The 18,659-nt window shown below is 38.6% G+C and overlaps 3 protein-coding genes across 3 annotated transcripts; 1 reads left to right on the forward strand and 2 right to left on the reverse strand.

Annotated features, from left to right (window-relative positions):
- Nucleotides 1-389: 389 nt before the first annotated feature.
- On the forward strand, nt 390-3,452 carry LOC103944286 (growth-regulating factor 3-like). The gene is given in 5 exon segments (XM_009354710.3): nt 390-844; nt 1,045-1,233; nt 1,675-1,742; nt 1,744-2,009; nt 2,798-3,452. Coding segments are annotated over 5 exon segments (1,188 nt in total). The 5' UTR covers nt 390-630; the 3' UTR covers nt 3,249-3,452.
- A 1,212-nt stretch (nt 3,453-4,664) lies between these two features.
- On the reverse strand, nt 4,665-13,264 carry LOC103944285 (1,4-alpha-glucan-branching enzyme 2-2, chloroplastic/amyloplastic). The gene is given in 23 exon segments (XM_048576716.1): nt 4,665-5,149; nt 5,221-5,295; nt 5,471-5,626; nt 5,732-5,809; nt 6,383-6,483; nt 6,566-6,713; nt 6,812-6,956; nt 7,088-7,191; nt 7,770-7,898; nt 8,176-8,286; nt 8,400-8,529; nt 9,067-9,186; nt 9,356-9,477; nt 9,808-9,858; nt 9,860-9,892; nt 10,204-10,320; nt 10,632-10,712; nt 10,826-10,885; nt 11,123-11,165; nt 11,670-11,768; nt 12,067-12,314; nt 12,478-12,635; nt 13,061-13,264. Coding segments are annotated over 23 exon segments (2,538 nt in total). The 5' UTR covers nt 13,191-13,264; the 3' UTR covers nt 4,665-5,050.
- A 2,500-nt stretch (nt 13,265-15,764) lies between these two features.
- LOC125473615 (pleiotropic drug resistance protein 2-like) lies at nt 15,765-17,506 on the reverse strand. Its single transcript, XM_048576717.1, has 5 exons — nt 17,257-17,506; nt 16,948-17,175; nt 16,689-16,860; nt 16,347-16,601; nt 15,765-16,049 (listed from the first exon to the last, which is right to left on the reverse strand). Exons 1-5 carry the CDS (start codon nt 17,337-17,339, stop codon nt 15,780-15,782), a joined length of 1,008 nt encoding a protein of 335 aa, XP_048432674.1. The 5' UTR covers nt 17,340-17,506; the 3' UTR covers nt 15,765-15,779.
- Nucleotides 17,507-18,659: the final 1,153 nt, after the last annotated feature.

An 18,659-nucleotide genomic window follows, 5' to 3' on the forward strand; every position in this document is an offset into this window, starting at 1 on the left:
CTTTTTACAATACTTGCACTGTAAAGAAAAGAATGTGAACTTTGAAGGGCGAGTGATAAAGGAGGTCGGCAGCAAATGCCAATGCAAGTCTCTCTACTCTCTCTCTCTCTAATTATACCATGCAAATGGATCTTGGGTCTTATGTTATGTATACGTAGCTTAATTAGATTAATGGAAATGAAATCAAGCCTAATAAAACACCCTTCTGCTATTTCCAAAGCATTTGCAGTGAGACAAAAAGACTGCAGGTGTTCTTCCTCTCTCTCTCTCTCTCTCTCTCTCTCTAGTCACTACTCACTGGCTCTAGCTATCTATTTTCTTCCAATTTTTAATTAATTTTAAAACTCTTTTTTGGATTATTTTAATTATTTTACCTCTCCATTGTCTTGTCTGTCTTTCCTCAAGTGCCTCAGGCTTCTTCACAGCCCTTTAAACAAACTTTGCAGGCTTTTGCTGTCAGAACCTCTGCCAAAAGCTTTCTCTCACTTCAAAAAACCCAATTTCCACACCCAACAAACCAACACATTAAAGTTTTAAACCCAACAACAACTAAATCATAGGAGAAAAACAAACTTAACTTAAACCCCACCCCATCTCTCTCTCTCTCTCTCTCTCTCTCTCTCTCTGTAGATGGACTTCCACCTTAAGCAATGGAAAACCCAGCAGCAGCAGGAGCAGTCAGAGGAACAACATTCTGCAAAGATACCAAAACTTGACCTAGATCCCCATCAAAACTCAGAGCATCCATCTGCTGGGTATGCTCTCCCTCTGTTTGTATCTGAACCCAACACCAAAATCCTGTCAGCATTTTCTGATTCCTCACCTGCCACCTCCAGATTTCCCAGTAAGATTTTTTCCTCTTCTTCCCTTTTCTTTCTTCTGTCACACACACACATACATCCAACACACAAGAAAAAGTTTGATTCTTTGGATAGAAAAGTTGATGTTCTTGACTGGTCTTTTCTTCTAATTTTCCAAGTTTTATATTTAACTTTTAAAAAGCTCTTCTTTTAATTTGAACTCTTGTTTTTTGTTTTTCTGTAGAAATGGGAAGCTATTTCAGCTTGTCACAGTGGCAGGAGCTGGAGCTGCAGGCTTTGATATTCAGGTACATGGCGGCCGGTGCGGCTGTTCCTTCTGAGCTTCTTCAGCCAATCAGGAAAAGCCTCCTCCGTTCTGCTCCTTATTTCCTCCACCACCCTCTCCAACAGTTCCCTCACTTTCAACCTGCTTGTAAGTATAACTTAAACTCAAAAATTTAATCAAACCAAATTTCGTTATTAAGATTTTTCACAAATGAGAATCTATTTAAAATGCCAATTTGATTTGCAGACCTTGGTTAGGCTAGTGTGTTCGTCTCTTTGCACTTCGAACCCTTATTTTATTTTATTTATTATAATTACAGTAGTTTAGAATATTGTTTTTTTTTTTTTTTTTTTTTATTTTTTTTTAAGAAAACAATGGCCATTTGGTTGGATTTGGAAGAACCAAAAAAAGAAAATTTTAGACTTGTGTGAGTTTTAATTTTTTAATTTTAGTGGAGTTATATTCTAATTTAATCTAAACCGAGAGGAGGGCGATTTGAACTTGGGTACATAACCTGCTCCTGCTCCAGTCAACTTGGCTACGGCCAGGTTTTTTGAGACTTGAATCATAATGTGTATTATCTATCAGTGTTGCAATCAGGGTATTGGGGAAGAGCTGCCATGGATCCGGAACCGACGAGGTGCAGGAGGACAGACTGGTAAGAAATGGCGGTGCTCGAGAGATGTGGTGGCGGGTCAGAAGTACTGTGAGCGCCATGTGCACCGTGGCAGAAACCGTTCAAGAAAGCCTGTGGAAGTCACCACCACAACCACCACGACAACCACCGGTTGTGGCGGAGGGAGTGGCAGTAATCTTAATATTGCTACCACCACCACCACCAATACATCAGCTAGTGGGGCTCATTTCGCTCTCTCTGGATCCTCATTATCCCCTTCAGTTGATCTGCTTCATCTCAACCAAAGGTAGTAAACAACACCACCAATGCTATTTTTTGGGTTTAATTTAATTTAAACTAAAGAATGCTACTAAAACTATCCGTTATCACTTGTCAATTTCAATTAATGTAGTCCCGACGAGTGACAACGGCTAATGTTAAGGTTGGTTTGGTATTGCTATACTTTGAAAAAAAACTGTTTCTGCTATGGTTTGAGAATAATCTCATTTTTGCTGCTTTACGTTTTCAATTTTTTTTTTTTTTTTTCATCCAAAATTGTGAAAATAAGCTGTTTTTAAGTGTTTACCAAACATTTTTTTTGAGCTCAACTTTTTTGATACCTACTTTTTATAAAATTATTTCAATACCAAATCAGTACTTATTGTGAAATACTTCACGAATCAAACACTCATAAGAAAAAATACCTAATTTTTATTGTGTGGCGGGTTTTGTTTCTTTTAGTGTCTTTCTTAAAGTGTTTGTCGCTAACATTGTCGAGGTAAGCAGGTAGTTTAATTATAGGATGCCGCACCACCCCCCTCCCCAACCTCTCCCCCCACCCCCCCCCCCCCCCCCCCCCCCCCCCCCCCCCCCCCCCCTCCCCCCCCCCCCCCCCCCCCCCCCACACACACACCAAACCACTTTTTCTTTTGTTGTTGTTGGTGTTATTATTGGAGACAAACCTTGAATTGATGGAATCTCATGGGCCCTAAAAGTACATGATGCTCTATTCATATGCTCTTTATACCTTTTTTATTTTTTATATCAACTTTGATTTCTTGCTCTTAATTGCTACTGTTTCATGTCAACTTGTAGTTCTTCAGAATCCAAACCTGAGAACAGGAGCCTCTTCGAGTCCCACGGTGAGTTCTCTGCGAGTGCGAAATCCGACAGCCATGTCTTGAGGCCTTTTTTTGATGACTGGCCGGGGAAGCTCCAAGAACTCGACAATGCAGGAAGCAGACCTAGCTCAATGAACTCGGCCACCAGCCTCTCCATTTCGATACGTGGAAATACCTCATCGGATGTATCGTTGAAATTGTCTACTGGCAATGGGATCGAGCCAGGCCACCAGGACAGCCATGCCGAGCGTGGGCAGCCACAGTTGAATTGGCCCGCTGGGTGGGCAACAAACCAAATGGCGTCCATGGGAGGACCACTTGCAGAGGCCCTGCGGTCCTCTTCCAACTCCAATTCCTCACCAACCAGCGTCTTACATCGGTTGCCCCGTAGCTCTGCCTCCGAAACTAGCTTCATCAGCACTTGATTATCCTCCGTATCAGACAGTTCCAGCGAGCTGCTTTTAGTTGCTTGTATAAATCGCTCTCGTTCTTTTGCACTTCAACGGACGAGTTCTGTGCATGTTTAACCAAAACAAATTTGTTGCTCATATCTTGTAGAAGTGCAGTTGCAATTTACTTGTCTCGGTTGAGTCTTCTGACCTTGAAAATAAGGTGATTTTCGAGTTGCCGATCGTCGACATTCAAGTATCTTTGTGTTGTATCCTAAGTCCAGTAGGTTTCGACGAGTTCGACTGGCATCGAGTTGCTGCTTATTAACTACCGGAAAGTGATTTTCAAGGTAAGGTGCTTTTCCTTTGCCGAATAATCAGTATGACAGATGATGTTAATTAGACCAGTTTTCAAAGACATTGTTCCCGCTCTCATGCAACTGTGAATTAGACCAGTTTGTAAGGACATTGTTCGCCCGCTCTCATGCACTCAAAAGTTTAATTCCATTTCTAGGTAAAATTAATGTGTTTAGAATATCATTTTAAAGAAAAAAATTATCCATCGAACCACGAACGATCCATCGTATTGCGATTACAAAATTTGGCGAGTCCTAGGTGTTTGCTAGCTTACATAAGGATCATTAATTAATTTGCCCCCGAAACTGCCATTTAGTCTCATTTAGTCGCACTTCACCTCACTTTCGTCCTTTCCTTTAAATAGACATGGTATGAACATTTCCTTTTTTTTTAAGCAGGCATAGATAAGCCCATGCTTGGCGACGTGGCACTTATATGCATAGGTGGATCCACATACGGACTTGAGACCCTTCAGAGTCCGGGAGAAACACGTGTGAGGATATTTGGGAGCCACCGATCGTCTACGTAGGTTGCGGTGGTGGTTGGGAGTTGTTGAGTGTAGGCGATTTGTGCAAAGGTTTCTTTTCGGAGCAGTTTTAGCCTAGTTGAAATTTTAGTACATCCATGGGGAAGGCGTGCAGTTGTGTGATCACAATGAAAAAACGTTTGAATCCTTTCTATTTCCCCCTATATGTCATTGTTTCTTGCTTTTACTAATGTTAAATGAAACTAGCGTTTTGGATGTTGGGATTTTTTAAATTACGTGTACTCATTTACCCTATAAAAATTCAAAAGGATTAATCCCACTAAGTGGGCATTTTTATTTATTTGAATCCTAGATCCGTCACTGCTTACATGAGAATTTTGATTGATCACCACATGTTACCAGGCCACATGTGAACTGTGGCGAGAAAAATTGAGAAAGCAAATTACGATTAAGTGATAGAGAAGAAGGGAATTTAGGCTTGCAAATCCAGTCGTTGAGTTTAGTTGACAGTTAATTTCAATATTATCCATTAACTTAAGGCCTATTTGGCGGAATTGATGAAAATTGGGTGAACTAAGACTAGGGGTGCCAAAGTGAGTCAAAACAAGTTTCAAGGGGGTAAAACGAGACTAAATAACAATTTTAGGTGGCAAATCAACAAATAAGCCTAAAATGCAACACCATATTCTGCTACATGCTATATATACATTAGAAAATCCCTAGCTTGGAAAAATAATTACAGAAGTAATTGTCTCAAACTGCCATATATTAGTCTACTTTTTTATAGGCTTATAGTAGAGACTGGTCTCCTAAACTCTGCCTAAACTCTCTCACCTTAGCAGTTTAACTTCTAGCCTTTACTTTGTTAATCTCGTTCTTCCGACTTTGGCGTAGCAGAACTGCTGAAGGTGGCAGCGTAATTCCACAGGGGCGGCGCTTTATTAGCTAATGTACATTGCGTCTGTTTTAGGATCGCAGCAAGATGTAGACGTTTTCAGCCTTTTTTAGGTCCCTCTACGAGAGCGTAGACCACAGCTGTTCTACAAGGTGCATAGAGGAGGAAAGAATGAGGCCGGTCATCGAACCACCCATCCTGCAGATCACAACGAGGTTTAGTAATATTTAACAGCCGTGAAATACTCACGCGAAGTCTGCATATCTTACAGTCGTGAAGTACTCAGCACTGTGATCAAGCCTATCGAAGCCCCCGAATAACTTTTCATCTGAATCCAAGACAATCTGGAAGGAGCAACGCGGCATTATTATATGAAACAAAAAAGAAAAAATGAGTTCTGTGACATGCGCTCGGCCAATAAAGATCAATTCTAGACGGAAAATGTGAGAGCGTGGAAAGCAACTAGTGTATTTGGCAAGCTAACTACGAGGGCTTCATAGAACTTTGTAGAGGAAATACCTTGTACTTTCCTGGCTTTAAGCAGCCAATTCGGTAGTCTGAATAGCTTTTACTCCAATGAAAATTGAAGACAAAAACCAGGTCTCCCCTTTCAAAGACAATAATTCTGTCTCCTTCATCCTTCCGTGATATATATTGGTGCTCAGAAGTCATGAACTGCATCAACAGTTGACCAATTTTTCATACTATAATTTAACAGATAACAAGTGGCATAACCTATGCCCTAAGTAACTGGCACACGTAGACGTTATGTAAACTTACACCATAGGTTTCTTCGAGATGTTGCATTGCTCGATCAAATTCTTGCATCCCGTGATATCTTAGATAGTCAGCATCCCCCTGGCAATGCATAACCAACAAATTTCATAAAACACACAATCCAACCAGAGGCCACGAAAGTTATGCACAATTATCTGCTGCAAGGTCAATTACCCTTAAACAAAGAACCCGGAATACGAAAATGGATATGCAAAGTTCTGTAATAAGAAAATAGTAGTTCAAGAACTTCACGTGCAACATAAACGTTCAAGGATAACTCAACGGAGAGATGCTATTAGGTTAGAAATTTGCAAGTGATAGGCTGATAGCAAAGTCAAGATCAAACATATCTATGCTATTAGGTTACTAATCAACTTGACCTTGGTCAGTAATTTGTACTTCCTCTACAAGTAGCTTTTGCTTGTATTATGTTAGCCTGTTCAATTTTTGGTGCAACTAAAAAGTCTCTTAGGAATAGTTTAAAGTGCCCTCTGGTTCCAAGTTCATCCTTAACTAGCCTATATATTACCTTGCCTCCACATATCATGCATTGCATCAATTACCACCACCCAAACTAAACATAAATTCTTGTTACACTAATAGGCATGCATCTTATGTATATAGCAATGAACATGTGGATTTAAAAGAACTTACAAGATCAAATCTACGTCGGCATTTGTCAAAGCTGTTATTGTTCCCAGGAACTATTTTACCGCTTGGAAGATGTTGAGCACCTCTTGGAAAATCAATCCACTCTGAACAGGAAACAAAAACTCGAAATGAGTGCCAGCTTGACAGAATGATGATACACAGTATAACGTTTTGGACTAAGTTTACCAGGATGGCCAAATTCATTTCCCATGAAATTCAGATATCCTTCTCCGCCTAATCCCATAGTAATAAGCCTAATCATTTTATGTAATGCTATTCCACGATCTATACGGGGAGTTGATGGTCTGTCCAAAGCCATGAAATCATACATATCCTGAGAGAAAAATATATTTAGATAGATAATTCTAATACAAGAAACAAAAGTATACATATCCTTCAAGTTACGTAATATGCAAGGAAAACTTATATAACCTTGTCCATCAGCCAAAATGCAATTGTTTTGTCACCAACAAGAGCTTGGTCATGACTTTCGGCATAAGCAACACAGTTCTCCCGCCACCTTCTGTTGGTGAGTGTGAAAACAATATCACCCATTTTCCACTCTTCATCCCTTTTCCTACATCAAATTTTGTGCGATAATAAGTCAGCAAAAGCTGATTGGTTTTATTCACAAATGCCACCTCCATCAGAGATGCAGGACCCGTCTAACTTCAAAAATGGATCAGAGAGATTTTCGTCACAACTTACTGAAGGAGCTCAATCCATTTATCAGCAATAGCCATTTGCAGGCGATAATCAAATCCAACACCACCATCGTTAACAGCAACACAGAAAGTTGGCATTCCACTAACCTGAAATAATAGAAATATTCATAATCAATGTAACAATCTATAAAAGTGACATTTCCATCATTAATATTTTAAACGAATTGAATAGAATTAGGATAAATTTGACTTGTTAATCAGCTAACGAGTGACGATACAAAGCTGGAAATGTTTATGGCTATTGTTTTTATATATAACAATAAACTCCTCTACAAAACCTTCCTCAAGCAAGGTCAATTTCGTTTGAAATTCAAATCTGGGTGTATTTTTCTTTTCTAATGAGAAATATTAAATGTTATAAACTCAACACACGCTGAATTAAATGCTTGTTTGAATAGAAATAGTGGTAAAACTACATGAACTTCCATGTCTTAATGATCAGGGGAAAAGAGGATGAGAGAAATAGAAAAACATACAAAAAGTTTTAAGAACTTATATAACTTAGTGGAAATATTGGAAATATTTTAATTTTCTTATTTCAAGCTACCCAACCTAGCAAACAGGTTATTCAGTTCAGTGCACTATGAAATCTAAATCTAATACTCAGGAGATAATTGCAACAAAGGATGCTCAACATTACTTATGAAAGGGAATAGCTAACATACATCTTCACCAACAGTAACAGCTTCAGGGTAAAGCCCGTGAATCAGATCGTTAACCAGCATCAGGTAAGTCACAGCATCTACATCTGTAGCTAATCCAAAGTACTCACTGTAATTTCCAGTAAATGCTACCTACAGCAAGCTCAACCAACAAACACATAAATATAAGAACCTATCAATGGAAAAAATAAAACCAAACTCGAATAGTAGTAGCAGCAACAGAGGTACCAATAGGAATACCGAGACTGATATTGGACATCAAAATCAATATAAAATTATGCTGACAATAGATTTTATTTTTCGGTCAACGTGCTGAGGATAAATAATCATGGAAGTTTTCCATCAAAATTTGTAGGAATAATTACTATTCCATTGAAACTTAAAACTTCAGTGAAAACTAAAAGGGTACCTGCAATCCATGGTGAGTGTACATCATTGAAGTCACACCATCAAATCTGAACCCATCGAACTTGTATTCTTCCAGCCACCACCTTGCATTGGAAAGAAGATACCTCAAAACCTACGTGGAAAGTTAAATTCAGTACCTCATAAACATAGGATAAACAAAAGATTAAGGACCAAATTTCTCACAGTGCGCTATTATTTAAAGAAAGAATGCACGAAAGCACATACCTCCCAGCTTCCATAATTAAACAAGCGGGAATCCCACATCCAATGATATCCTCGAGACCCAGAGTGGAAATAATGACTATCGGTTCCATCAAACATGTTCAACCCATCCAACGTGTTATTTGATGCATGGCTGTAGTGTTACATATTAGCAGTCAGACATTTAGAATAAGTTCAGGGTAGTTAACATGTAATATTATGTGAAATAGTATGATTCATGCAAAATATTTGAATAACATACAGAGTTAAAGAAGAATTTGATATCATCAAGTCCAATGAAAATAAGCAGATTAAAGTTAGTATGATGAATATAAGAAGTAATTTATGGAAAGATAATCAGTATTTTCCTGTTAAGCCCCATGACTTTCATAGTCAGCCACAGGGAGGTTGGGATAAGCTTATATAGCCATCACTGTAATGGTGTAACCTCAACTGCAGATAAGCTGTTTGTCCTATCAGTATTTAGTTACAGAAAGAAAGGAGACCTGACCAGACCAACAAATACATGCAAAATGAATAAAAAGAAAACAAAAACAAATCTGTCATATTGTTGACATGTACAAATCTATCACCAACTAAAAGAAAAAGGCATGTCAAATGTTGAATTTGACTAACCCATAGATGCGTCCATAAACTTATGTCTTATCTGCTCTCAACAATTAGTTATTACCTGTGAACAATATCCATAAGTACAAGCATACCAAGCTCATGAGCTTTATCTATCAGAGACTTCAGATCGTCAGGGGTTCCACAGCGGCTACTAGGTGCAAAAAAATTGGTGACATGGTACCTGCACCACAGACACAGAAAATTTCAGTATTTTTAAAGAACGTCAACGGCTCACAAACAAGTACCACAAGTAGCACTGCCTACCAATCCATTTGTTTCAACATAAATACATCTTCCCGAAAGATAAAACTGTATACATACAGTTGGAGTATAAGTTAATAGCACAATACCCAAAGCTAGCATAGTAGGAGTGCTCTTGAATGGCCATGAGCTGAACAGCATTGTAACCAAGCTTCTTAATGCGTGGAAGCACATCATCTCTGAATTCAGCATATGTGTTAATTTTGGGCTCCTGCAACTCCAAGTCAATAGTACTGTGAGGGTAGAAATTTAATAAATGATAAGAAATCAAAAGGAAGAAGGGTCTATGACAGCTCTGTGGCACAGTAATCTCGTTGAACTCTGGATCATTCCAAGTGGATAATTGTAAAGTACAAAAAAGAAAAAAGCACTTGATGCTGAAATATAAAAGTTTAAAAAGCAGATTTTAAAACTAAGATCCTACTGATCTACAGCACATCTCCAAGTGCTGGCCTAAGGTGAGGCTTATTAAAAGAAGAATTTTAAAAAGTGCAAGAACATAATAATTTGCAACATAAGCTAGAAGGTTAACAATGCACACCGTGCTACTCATTCCAACATGTGCCTCATAAATGCGAAGTGATTTTGGTCTCAGTCGGCTGAGAATGTTGAAATACGTACTTTTCCTGAAAAGAAGTGTATGCGAGTATAATTAGCCCGTTGAAGAGTGGAACAGTAATCTCAAAAATGAACATGTAAATGAAGCAGATCTCTCTTAACTACTTCATAATTTTAATGCAACTGTAACCTATGCATAAATCAATGAATCAGTATAAGAATCCTAGGAATCATTAGTGACTTGGGCATCACAAAGGTTTGCCCAACTTTGATTCAATCCTATGGTTTAAGTTCTATCTTACTGCAACCTTTCTTTTACCCAGAGCCCTTGGCATCCCTACCAGTATAAAGCATAATTTAACTTTTCCGAAGAACATACCTCTTCTGGTGGATCGTAGTATATGCCATTATATGGGATTTCACCTGGAGCCTGCACAGAAAACTTGATCCAAGCAGAAATCGAGTCTTTGATGCCTGAAGGAGTGTCCATACGGATCTGCAATTTCACATAACATACTGAATGAATTAGACAAATTTATCGCATGGCAAAACTTGTAATTGTAGGCATGCCTTGTAACTATTGTCTCATTCTCCACACAAATTTCTAGAAGAGAACAAATTAGAAAAGAATGTGTATAACCAAACTCCCTTTTGAGATTTTCACTAGGGACAAGTAAATGGTCAAATTAGTAAAGGATTACTTAGGAAAAAATAAGTCTTCTTTTTCTTTGCTGGATTATGAAGTAGTACAATAATAGAGAAAGAGACTGAAAAATCAGACTTACAATTATCCACAATAAATATTACCTTCACTCGAGAACCATGTGGAATCGAAGGTGAGCCATCTGCATTGTTTGGCAAAAAGATCTCCCAGACTCCAAATTCATTCTGTTCAGATATGGTATATGAGAAATGTTTGTAAAAAACAGTAATCATGTGGCTTGATGTAATTCATTTATTCATATCTTGGCATTACCACTGCTAAAGTTCCAAAAACATACCCGAGTCATCACATCTGCATTTGTGTTCCAATTGTTGAAATCTCCAATCAGTGATGCTGACTGAAAAAGCCAACGAAAAAAAAGGCAACCATGAGACCAAACTTAATAAGGTACCTAAACTAGTCAAATAAAACCTTCCATCAAATAACAAGATACTGAGTACAGCAAAATAAGCGGGAAAGGATCTTAGTAGGCACACTGTGTCTAGAATTGTTGATCTTAATAAGTCACCCTTATACAGAGAATAACTAACGGTTAAAAGTAAAATTCTTAAAACACCAAAGAAGGCAAACGAACCTTTGCCCCAGGAGCCCACTCCCTATAAGTGATACCTTCCGCACTGAAAAACCAGTAGAGATAATAATCAGCATTAAAGATTGCCAATAATAATATAGGGATTTTAAACCAAAAAATACAGAAATTATTATGAAAATTTGAAAGGAACCCTAAAAGCAAAAACAACGAAAGCTATTACCCACAGAATAAATACAAAGACGTAAACAAGGACAATAATTAGCAAACAAGGTAGCAAAGGGCATGGCCAGAGAAACGTAGACGAGAGCATATTTTGACTATATTAGAAGAATTATACCGAGTGAAATCGCCAATGGTAACACAATATTTAGTATAACACCAGTAGCTGCAGTTCGAAACAGTCAAATTGCAAAACTTTTCTCTCGTCTCGTCTACCTGACCTTATACACCTCCCTATTAGCATATTTACCCATTAATTTCTGTTCAAGAGTAAAAAAAAAGCAACTAAAATACGTATTCAATGTTGTAAACTAGTAAAAAAAACATGGAAAATGATTCGACTCCAGCAGATAAAAGCAAAAAGTAATACCTGCGTGTGAAACCAAACTTCTCATAGCCACGAGAAAACACCTCTAAACTGCCTTCGTACTTGTCAATCTCCTCACGCAGCCTTTTGTATTGTCCATAACTGACCATAGCACAACGAAATCACTTAAAGCCTTATTAACCTAATTTGGATATAAGCAAGCATGAAGGATTTGTAACTGGAAAAAGGAAAAAGAAACATAATTCAATGCACTAAAGGAGCAAAAAGAATCTCGCACTTGCAACACTAACCAGCTAGCAGCCATGAACCCTTTTACTCAAATGGGGTAGCGACGTTAATCAATTTATTTGATCTTTTTTCAATTTTAGGCAATCATCCATATTCCATACAAGTTGTATATGTATTATTATTATAAATAAAATATGGAAGTGCATCATACCGGTAATCAAGATGATCACGGTGACGCACCAAAAGTGGATCTATTTCATATATCTTTTGCCCATTGCCAGGCGATGGAATTGTCTTTCCCTTAGCTTTGCTTGTAGCAGTACTTGCTGTAACTTCTAAGGGATGAGGTACGTCCTCAACCTTCGCTTCAGCATCATCAACATTGTCCACAACTAATGAAGGGGCATCCACAAGCTTCTCTTCATCTTCCATTGCTACATTATCTACATCCTCAATCACCTAAACAAAAATTATACATACACAGTATGACAATATGTTATGCGGGATCCTCCAAGATGTCACACAGAAATTGACTATGCTACAGCGTTCTGCACACCCTCTAAAACCCTTAAGTTGAAAGCATAAAACATAAGTGGTATGCACATAGATGGGTATCATAAACCTGAGGATCCTCTGAAACTGTACTCGTAGCTCCCAATTGCTCCGTCAAAGACAAAGAGCCATCACTCTGGCTGTCCGGAACAAGAATTTTCTTCGATGCAGCAACTGCTAAAGACGGCAAATCAGAATCATACGAAGACTTTCCAGCAAAGATCTTCCCTACAAACAAGTATCAATTAGCTTAACACCCACAAAACATCGAATAACAAGTACGCAATCATGATAAAACAATGACATTTTTTTCAAAAATTTCAATTCTTTTCAACAAAAATTAAATTCAAAACTAGCAGCCATAGCAAGCAAGCACAACATTACTGTTCCAAGCTTCCAAAAAAGCTCACGGCATATCTACGTAAGCTCCATTTCCAGGACACTGACCACTAACAACCAATCTTATCTACGCATAACTTCAAATTTACTAAAATAAAAAAAAATCATAATAATTAATTACGGAAAAATTAACAGAAAATCGAAGCAGCCGATTGAAACACAGAAATAGAACTCGAATATCCATTTTTCGAAACCAAAGCGAAAAACGAACAAAAGAAGAGAGAGAGAGAGAGAGAGATAGGGAGAGGGAATACGAGAGAAGGAGGTGTTGGAGAGGAAGAGAGAGAGGCCGCCGGAGGTCCTCCGATCGCCATTAAAACTGGCATGCGAGGTGTAGGCAGAAGGCAGAAGAGGGAAGCGAATCCCCGAGAGAGTCGAGACCATTTCTCCTTCCTCCTTTCGTTATCAGATCGATGGAAGCGCGCGAGAAGGATCGATCGATCGATCTCCAAGGACGTTTCGTTTTGCGGAGTACCGAAGCTCGTCTCCCGGGAGAAACGTGAGTTGAGTGAAGCAACACAGATATCGGAGTGCGAGAGTGACTGGAGTTTTTTGTGTGGGTTCATTATCTTGGCGCTCCATGCCACGTGTGCCGTTGCGAGTTACATGGGGATGGGTGGGTGGACCCAGCCTGCTTCTCCTCCCGTAATTTAGATCGTCCATCGTTGTTGCAACTTTTTTGAAATTTTTGACATTTTTTGGGAATTAAAAATTAAAATAATAAAATAATTAGGGGATGTGCGTTGGACTGTTGGAGGAGGATGAGAAACGAAAGGTTGTCGGGGGTGAAGGGGATATACTTTAGTGATTCATTATATCCAAATCCAATCAAATAAATCACCTTTCTATGGTCATAGAACCCAAATAAAAGGTTCCTTTTGTGATGCCACTTTTAGATGAATAATTTTGTTATGTTCACCTAGGTTACATTTTTATCGGTATCTAATAATTCAATTCTTAGTTAAATTGTCGTCGTAAAATGCTGTAATTATCGTAATATAGTCATAATCTTTTGGCTCATGCACACAGTAAGTTGAATGCAGTTATCACTATCGATTTAGGATTAAAGTCGAAAGCCATATAAGATGTCGGATTGTGATGGGATTGGGTTTAGCCTGAACGATGGTGGAGTTACCATTATCCTTTGGGGTGTGCTATCCACAACCCTTGTTAATTTATGTCATTTGATCTTCTTCAATTCATCCGATTCGACGGTCGAAAATTAAAAATGTGTGAGAAAAGTAAAATGGGGTGTGATATCCTTTTTGTAGTGATGAATCTTGTATGTGTTCCTACTATGGGTTTAGAGGGTATATGGCTCTCGGATGTCTAGAGGATGTGCAACAGCAACATTAATTAGACCTTGTATTTTGTTTATGTCTAATAATTTCCATGAATTGTCTTGGAATTTGATTTTGATTTCTCTTCTTAAGGCAAGTTTGCTAGTTTGATTGCTCTCTGGGCGAGAGTTGCTTTATTTTAATTTTTGTTTTGGTGTGTTACCTCTTTTGGATCTATGGATGAAAGATGGAGCTGTTAAACTTTCTGGATCTACATTACTTAGTGTTCCAAAACCGTGGCAATGACTAAATGATGCGAGTGATCTATGGACATTAAACGTCCTGTCCAATATATTATTTGAAATTTTGTCCTCACATGCTTAATGCGACGAAATCACCAATCTATTTTGCTCTCAGTACATCACATGGCATGCTTTACCAAATAACTCCTGTTTTTTTCCATCGGTGGGTCTGGTAATAAAGAACGCAAAGTACAGCACATACATGATCTCATTCCGTCCGGCCCCTTTATAGCCTTTATGTGACTCTTTGTCTCCTCCTTCTCCCCTCTCTCCCTCTCTAACAAAAGTCACTTTCTTGGCCTTTGTTTTCAACGAGGAAGATTCTCTCCCCTCCTAATTTATTTCTCCTTCATTCCCCTCCTACTTAAATGGTTAAATCATATCAATATCTTATATTCATTTTTTTTTATAGAGACAATAAGACAAAAAACAAAATGTGAGAAGAAATGAGAGAATTCTACTCCCGTTTTCAGTTAAACTACAAAATTGGACTGCAACTCCGCTCAGTTGTGTCGTGGTGGCTTCTCATAAATATTACGGAATGTTCACATGTTCATGTTATGAAAGGAACGATCCTCACATGTACATAGCCTTTTGACTGAATCACGTTCACCCGTTAATTCCCTGAATTCTTGAGCGGACTTCCAACCGCTCTATAATTTGTAATATACAAGACAATAGCTTGATGCAACAACCAAAATTTTCAGGAATTTCAGTGCTATTTAAGCAACAAATTTATAGTTTACAAGCTTGACATGTGTAGAAAAGACAGAATAAACAACGTACATTCAGTAACCCACAAAAGATGAAGTCTTTATCGAGAACTAACGAACATAAGAAACACAAAAATCATCGGACAATAAACAACGTACATTCAGTAGAAAGGATTGCTGATATTAAGAGGTGGAAGGCCATTACCTTTGGTATATCCCATACATTTTCCCTCCCACTCAGAGCCTCTATCTTAGGCACCCGAGTGTCTCTGGCTTTCCAAAACGCCAACTGCTGCTTGACATCTTTATCTTTATCTTCATCGACCACATTACCCATAAAATTACGTCCTAAAATCAATAAATGTGATTCGTGTAATGTTATTTGTTAGTCATAGAGTCATAGACTTTGCCAGTTATGCAAGTGAGTCATAGCATGAAAAAAAAATACACGTAAAATCTAATCGTTTACTAAAAGTGAAACTTGTCTACGTAACGTTAATATCACGCCACTCACAATAATCATGACATTCCAACTCGTTCAGAAATAGCATTTTTGGACCCTTATTAAACACTCCTCTAACACTAGAAACTAGAAAACTAACACAAATTACAAAAACTAATACTCTCCCCAAGACTTTCTAATATGATTTGCAGTAGTATTGAAAGTTGGTTCCTTCTCTATCTCCTTTGGAAGTTGAGGAACTTGATGCCATAGGTAAACACAACGAAGAAAAGAAGAACCCAGCCGACGTGTGCGGCGGTGACGGCCAGATGGAAGTCATACTCAAAACCAAAGTCATCTTTCAGGAACTTCTTCAATGGCATGGTGCCATATCCAGGGAGGATAAGGTTAGCATTCTTGTCACCCACTTGGGATGTCACAAGGCCATAAAGTGTCCAGGCCATAGGGGAAGCCCAGTAGTACCACCTCCACCAGATTGGTATTTGTTGCAAACACAATAGAAATTCAAGGTTAATTTTTGAACTATGTACTTTCATGTAGTGAGGTTAAATGAAAGCAATGTGCATCTACCGCATATTTAGGGTTAGTTTGGGATTGTTTTCTAAGAAGCATTTCTACTTGCATACAGTTTTGTTAGAAGTGCTTCTCCAGAAAACGCTTCTATGAGCTAGAAGCTAAGGTTTTCTACCAAATGCAGTTAGAACAATGTTTGATAGTTAGAAACCGCTTTTATCTCTTCTAGAAACAATCCCAAATAGGCCCTCAATTTTGATATGACGTACCGGTCTTGGAATGAGGAAGCCGGAAAACAAGTTCCAGAAACCGAGGAAGAAGGACATGACAATGACAGCAATCTGGGGGCCCGGAGTCAGTGCAACCACCATCATATCGTACATCGTGAAGTAGATGAAGCACATTAGGATACAGTAGCAGAACCAAATGAATGTTTCGACTTTCCACTTGAATCCAATCATGGAGAAGAGAAGAAGTGTATATATAAATGTTTGGATTGCAACATAGACTGTCTCTATAGCCACCTGCAAAAAAAAGGGGGATAACTTGTCAATCACGTAATAAGATGTGTACCAAAAGGTCTCTAACAATTTGTCAATTTTATACATCACCTGAGCAAATGCATAAGGCAGTTCAGAATACATTCCGGCAGCTCTTTCACGGTAGAAAACTGTTCTTTCAATGGCGACAACAAATCGGACCACAGAAGCATTCGTGGTTCCAAGGAAAAGCACAACAGCATACATAGCTCCTAAAAGGTTCATCAGATCTTGCTGTTGTGCTCTGTTACAAGAAAAATTTCGTTCCTAATAAATAGAGACGCCAATAACATGATTTAGTCAAATTTGCAGTTAAAAAACCAGAGCTTACGTCTGCTGTGCCTTTTGCCAGAAGATAAGACCCAATAAGACACCGATGACAATGGTAGTAAAGAATCGGATGGCATTGTACTGAGGATTTCTCCAATAAGACCAATGCATTTTCCAGAAACAAGCTTTGCACTGAACCGGGAAAGGTTGAGAGTATTTGGTTGGGAAGTAGAGATCTTTGGACCCGGGAGCCGGTGTACTAAGCTCTTTGATAAGCTCTTGGTTCCTCCTAAAAGAACATCAAGAGGAAGAGTGAGAATCATAAAACTAGAAATCATAGTTTACACGAAAAAGATATTACGACACTTACTGGTAAAGCGAGGAGTTTTGGTAAATGTCTGCAAAGTCAACATCAAGTTGAGTCTCAACTGCGGGAGCAGTGACCTCAAGCATCCATGTAGCAGGATTGTAACCATCCTTGATCTTGGGCACACCCGGGATGGCCTGTAGAGGTTAAAGATATGAGTCCAGACTGCATTAAAATCACAGGAAATGACTTCCACACATGCATTTTCTTCTTCTGCACAACTCATTTATTTTGTCACTTGATTCTCTTTTGATTTATTCAATGTAAGACGAGAAATAAACAGGGCTTGTGCGGAAATCACTTCTCTAAAATTACTAGTGAAGGACGTACAAGAAATAAGAAGTGAAAGGAAAACTCACTTCAGAATATTCTACAAGCTTGTGAGAATGGCGGTCGAGGGGTCCAGCATAAATGATTTGTTGAGAATCAATGTCATTTGGTGAAGTAAGTGTGTGAGGTCGGTGAAGTAAGTGGAGGTTGTAGGTGAAGTAGGTGGATGTTGTAGGTGAAGTAAGTGTGTGAGGTTGGTGAAGTAAGTGGAGGTTGTAGGTGAAGTAAGTGTGTGGTGTAGCTTTCATTTGGTTTGCTATAAATACTCAAGTCTCCAAGCATTGTATATCATCCAAGGAAAAACAAAGCCTAGAGCTAAATAAGAAAAGCTTTGCTAATTAGTTTGTTTTGTGAGTTTTCTTTAAGAGTGTGCTCTATTTTCTTCTTCTTGGGATCATTAGAGTTATCTTGGATACTCTTCTTATTCAACAATTGGTATCAGAGCCAAGTCGGTCAGGGATCATTCTTGGTAGAGCATTGGTTGTAAAGTCTCTTGAAATTCCGAGTATGCTCTGTGGTTGCAGTTTTGACTGATCTTCCACATCAGAAAAAATTTCTTGAGATTATTGCTGGGGTTATCACAAACCTTGAGAGGGAGCTTCTTTGTGTCGAGAGTAGTGTATTACTCTGCACGGTAGTCACTCAAGCTTGTTCGGTGTAGTCAAAGTCTTGCCGATACGATGGGTGATCTTCAAGTTGTTGGAGGAATCAAGAAGCTCAACAATCAAAACTATAACACGTGGGCAACGTGTATAGAGTCTTACCTTCAAGGTCAAGACTTGTGGGAGGTTGTCGGTGGTAGTGAAGCTACACAACCGGCAGCGGAAGATGCTAACGGCGTCTTGCGGAAGTGGAAAATTAAAGCAGGCAAATCAATGTTTGCTTTAAAGATCACAATAGAAGAAGAAATGTTGGAGCACATTCGGGATGCTAAAACGCCAAAGGAAGCATGGGACACTTTTGTTACACTCTTTTCGAAGAGGAACGATACAAAATTGCAACTTCTCGAGAATGAGCTGCTATCGATGGTACAACGCGACATGACGTTTGCCCAGTACTTTCACAAGGTGAAGTCA

The sequence above is a fragment of a genome, unplaced genomic scaffold, assembly GCF_019419815.1.
Source record: "Pyrus x bretschneideri cultivar Hongxiangsu unplaced genomic scaffold, Pyrus_bretschneideri_v1 Contig9, whole genome shotgun sequence".
Lineage (NCBI taxonomy): Eukaryota > Viridiplantae > Streptophyta > Magnoliopsida > Rosales > Rosaceae > Pyrus > Pyrus x bretschneideri.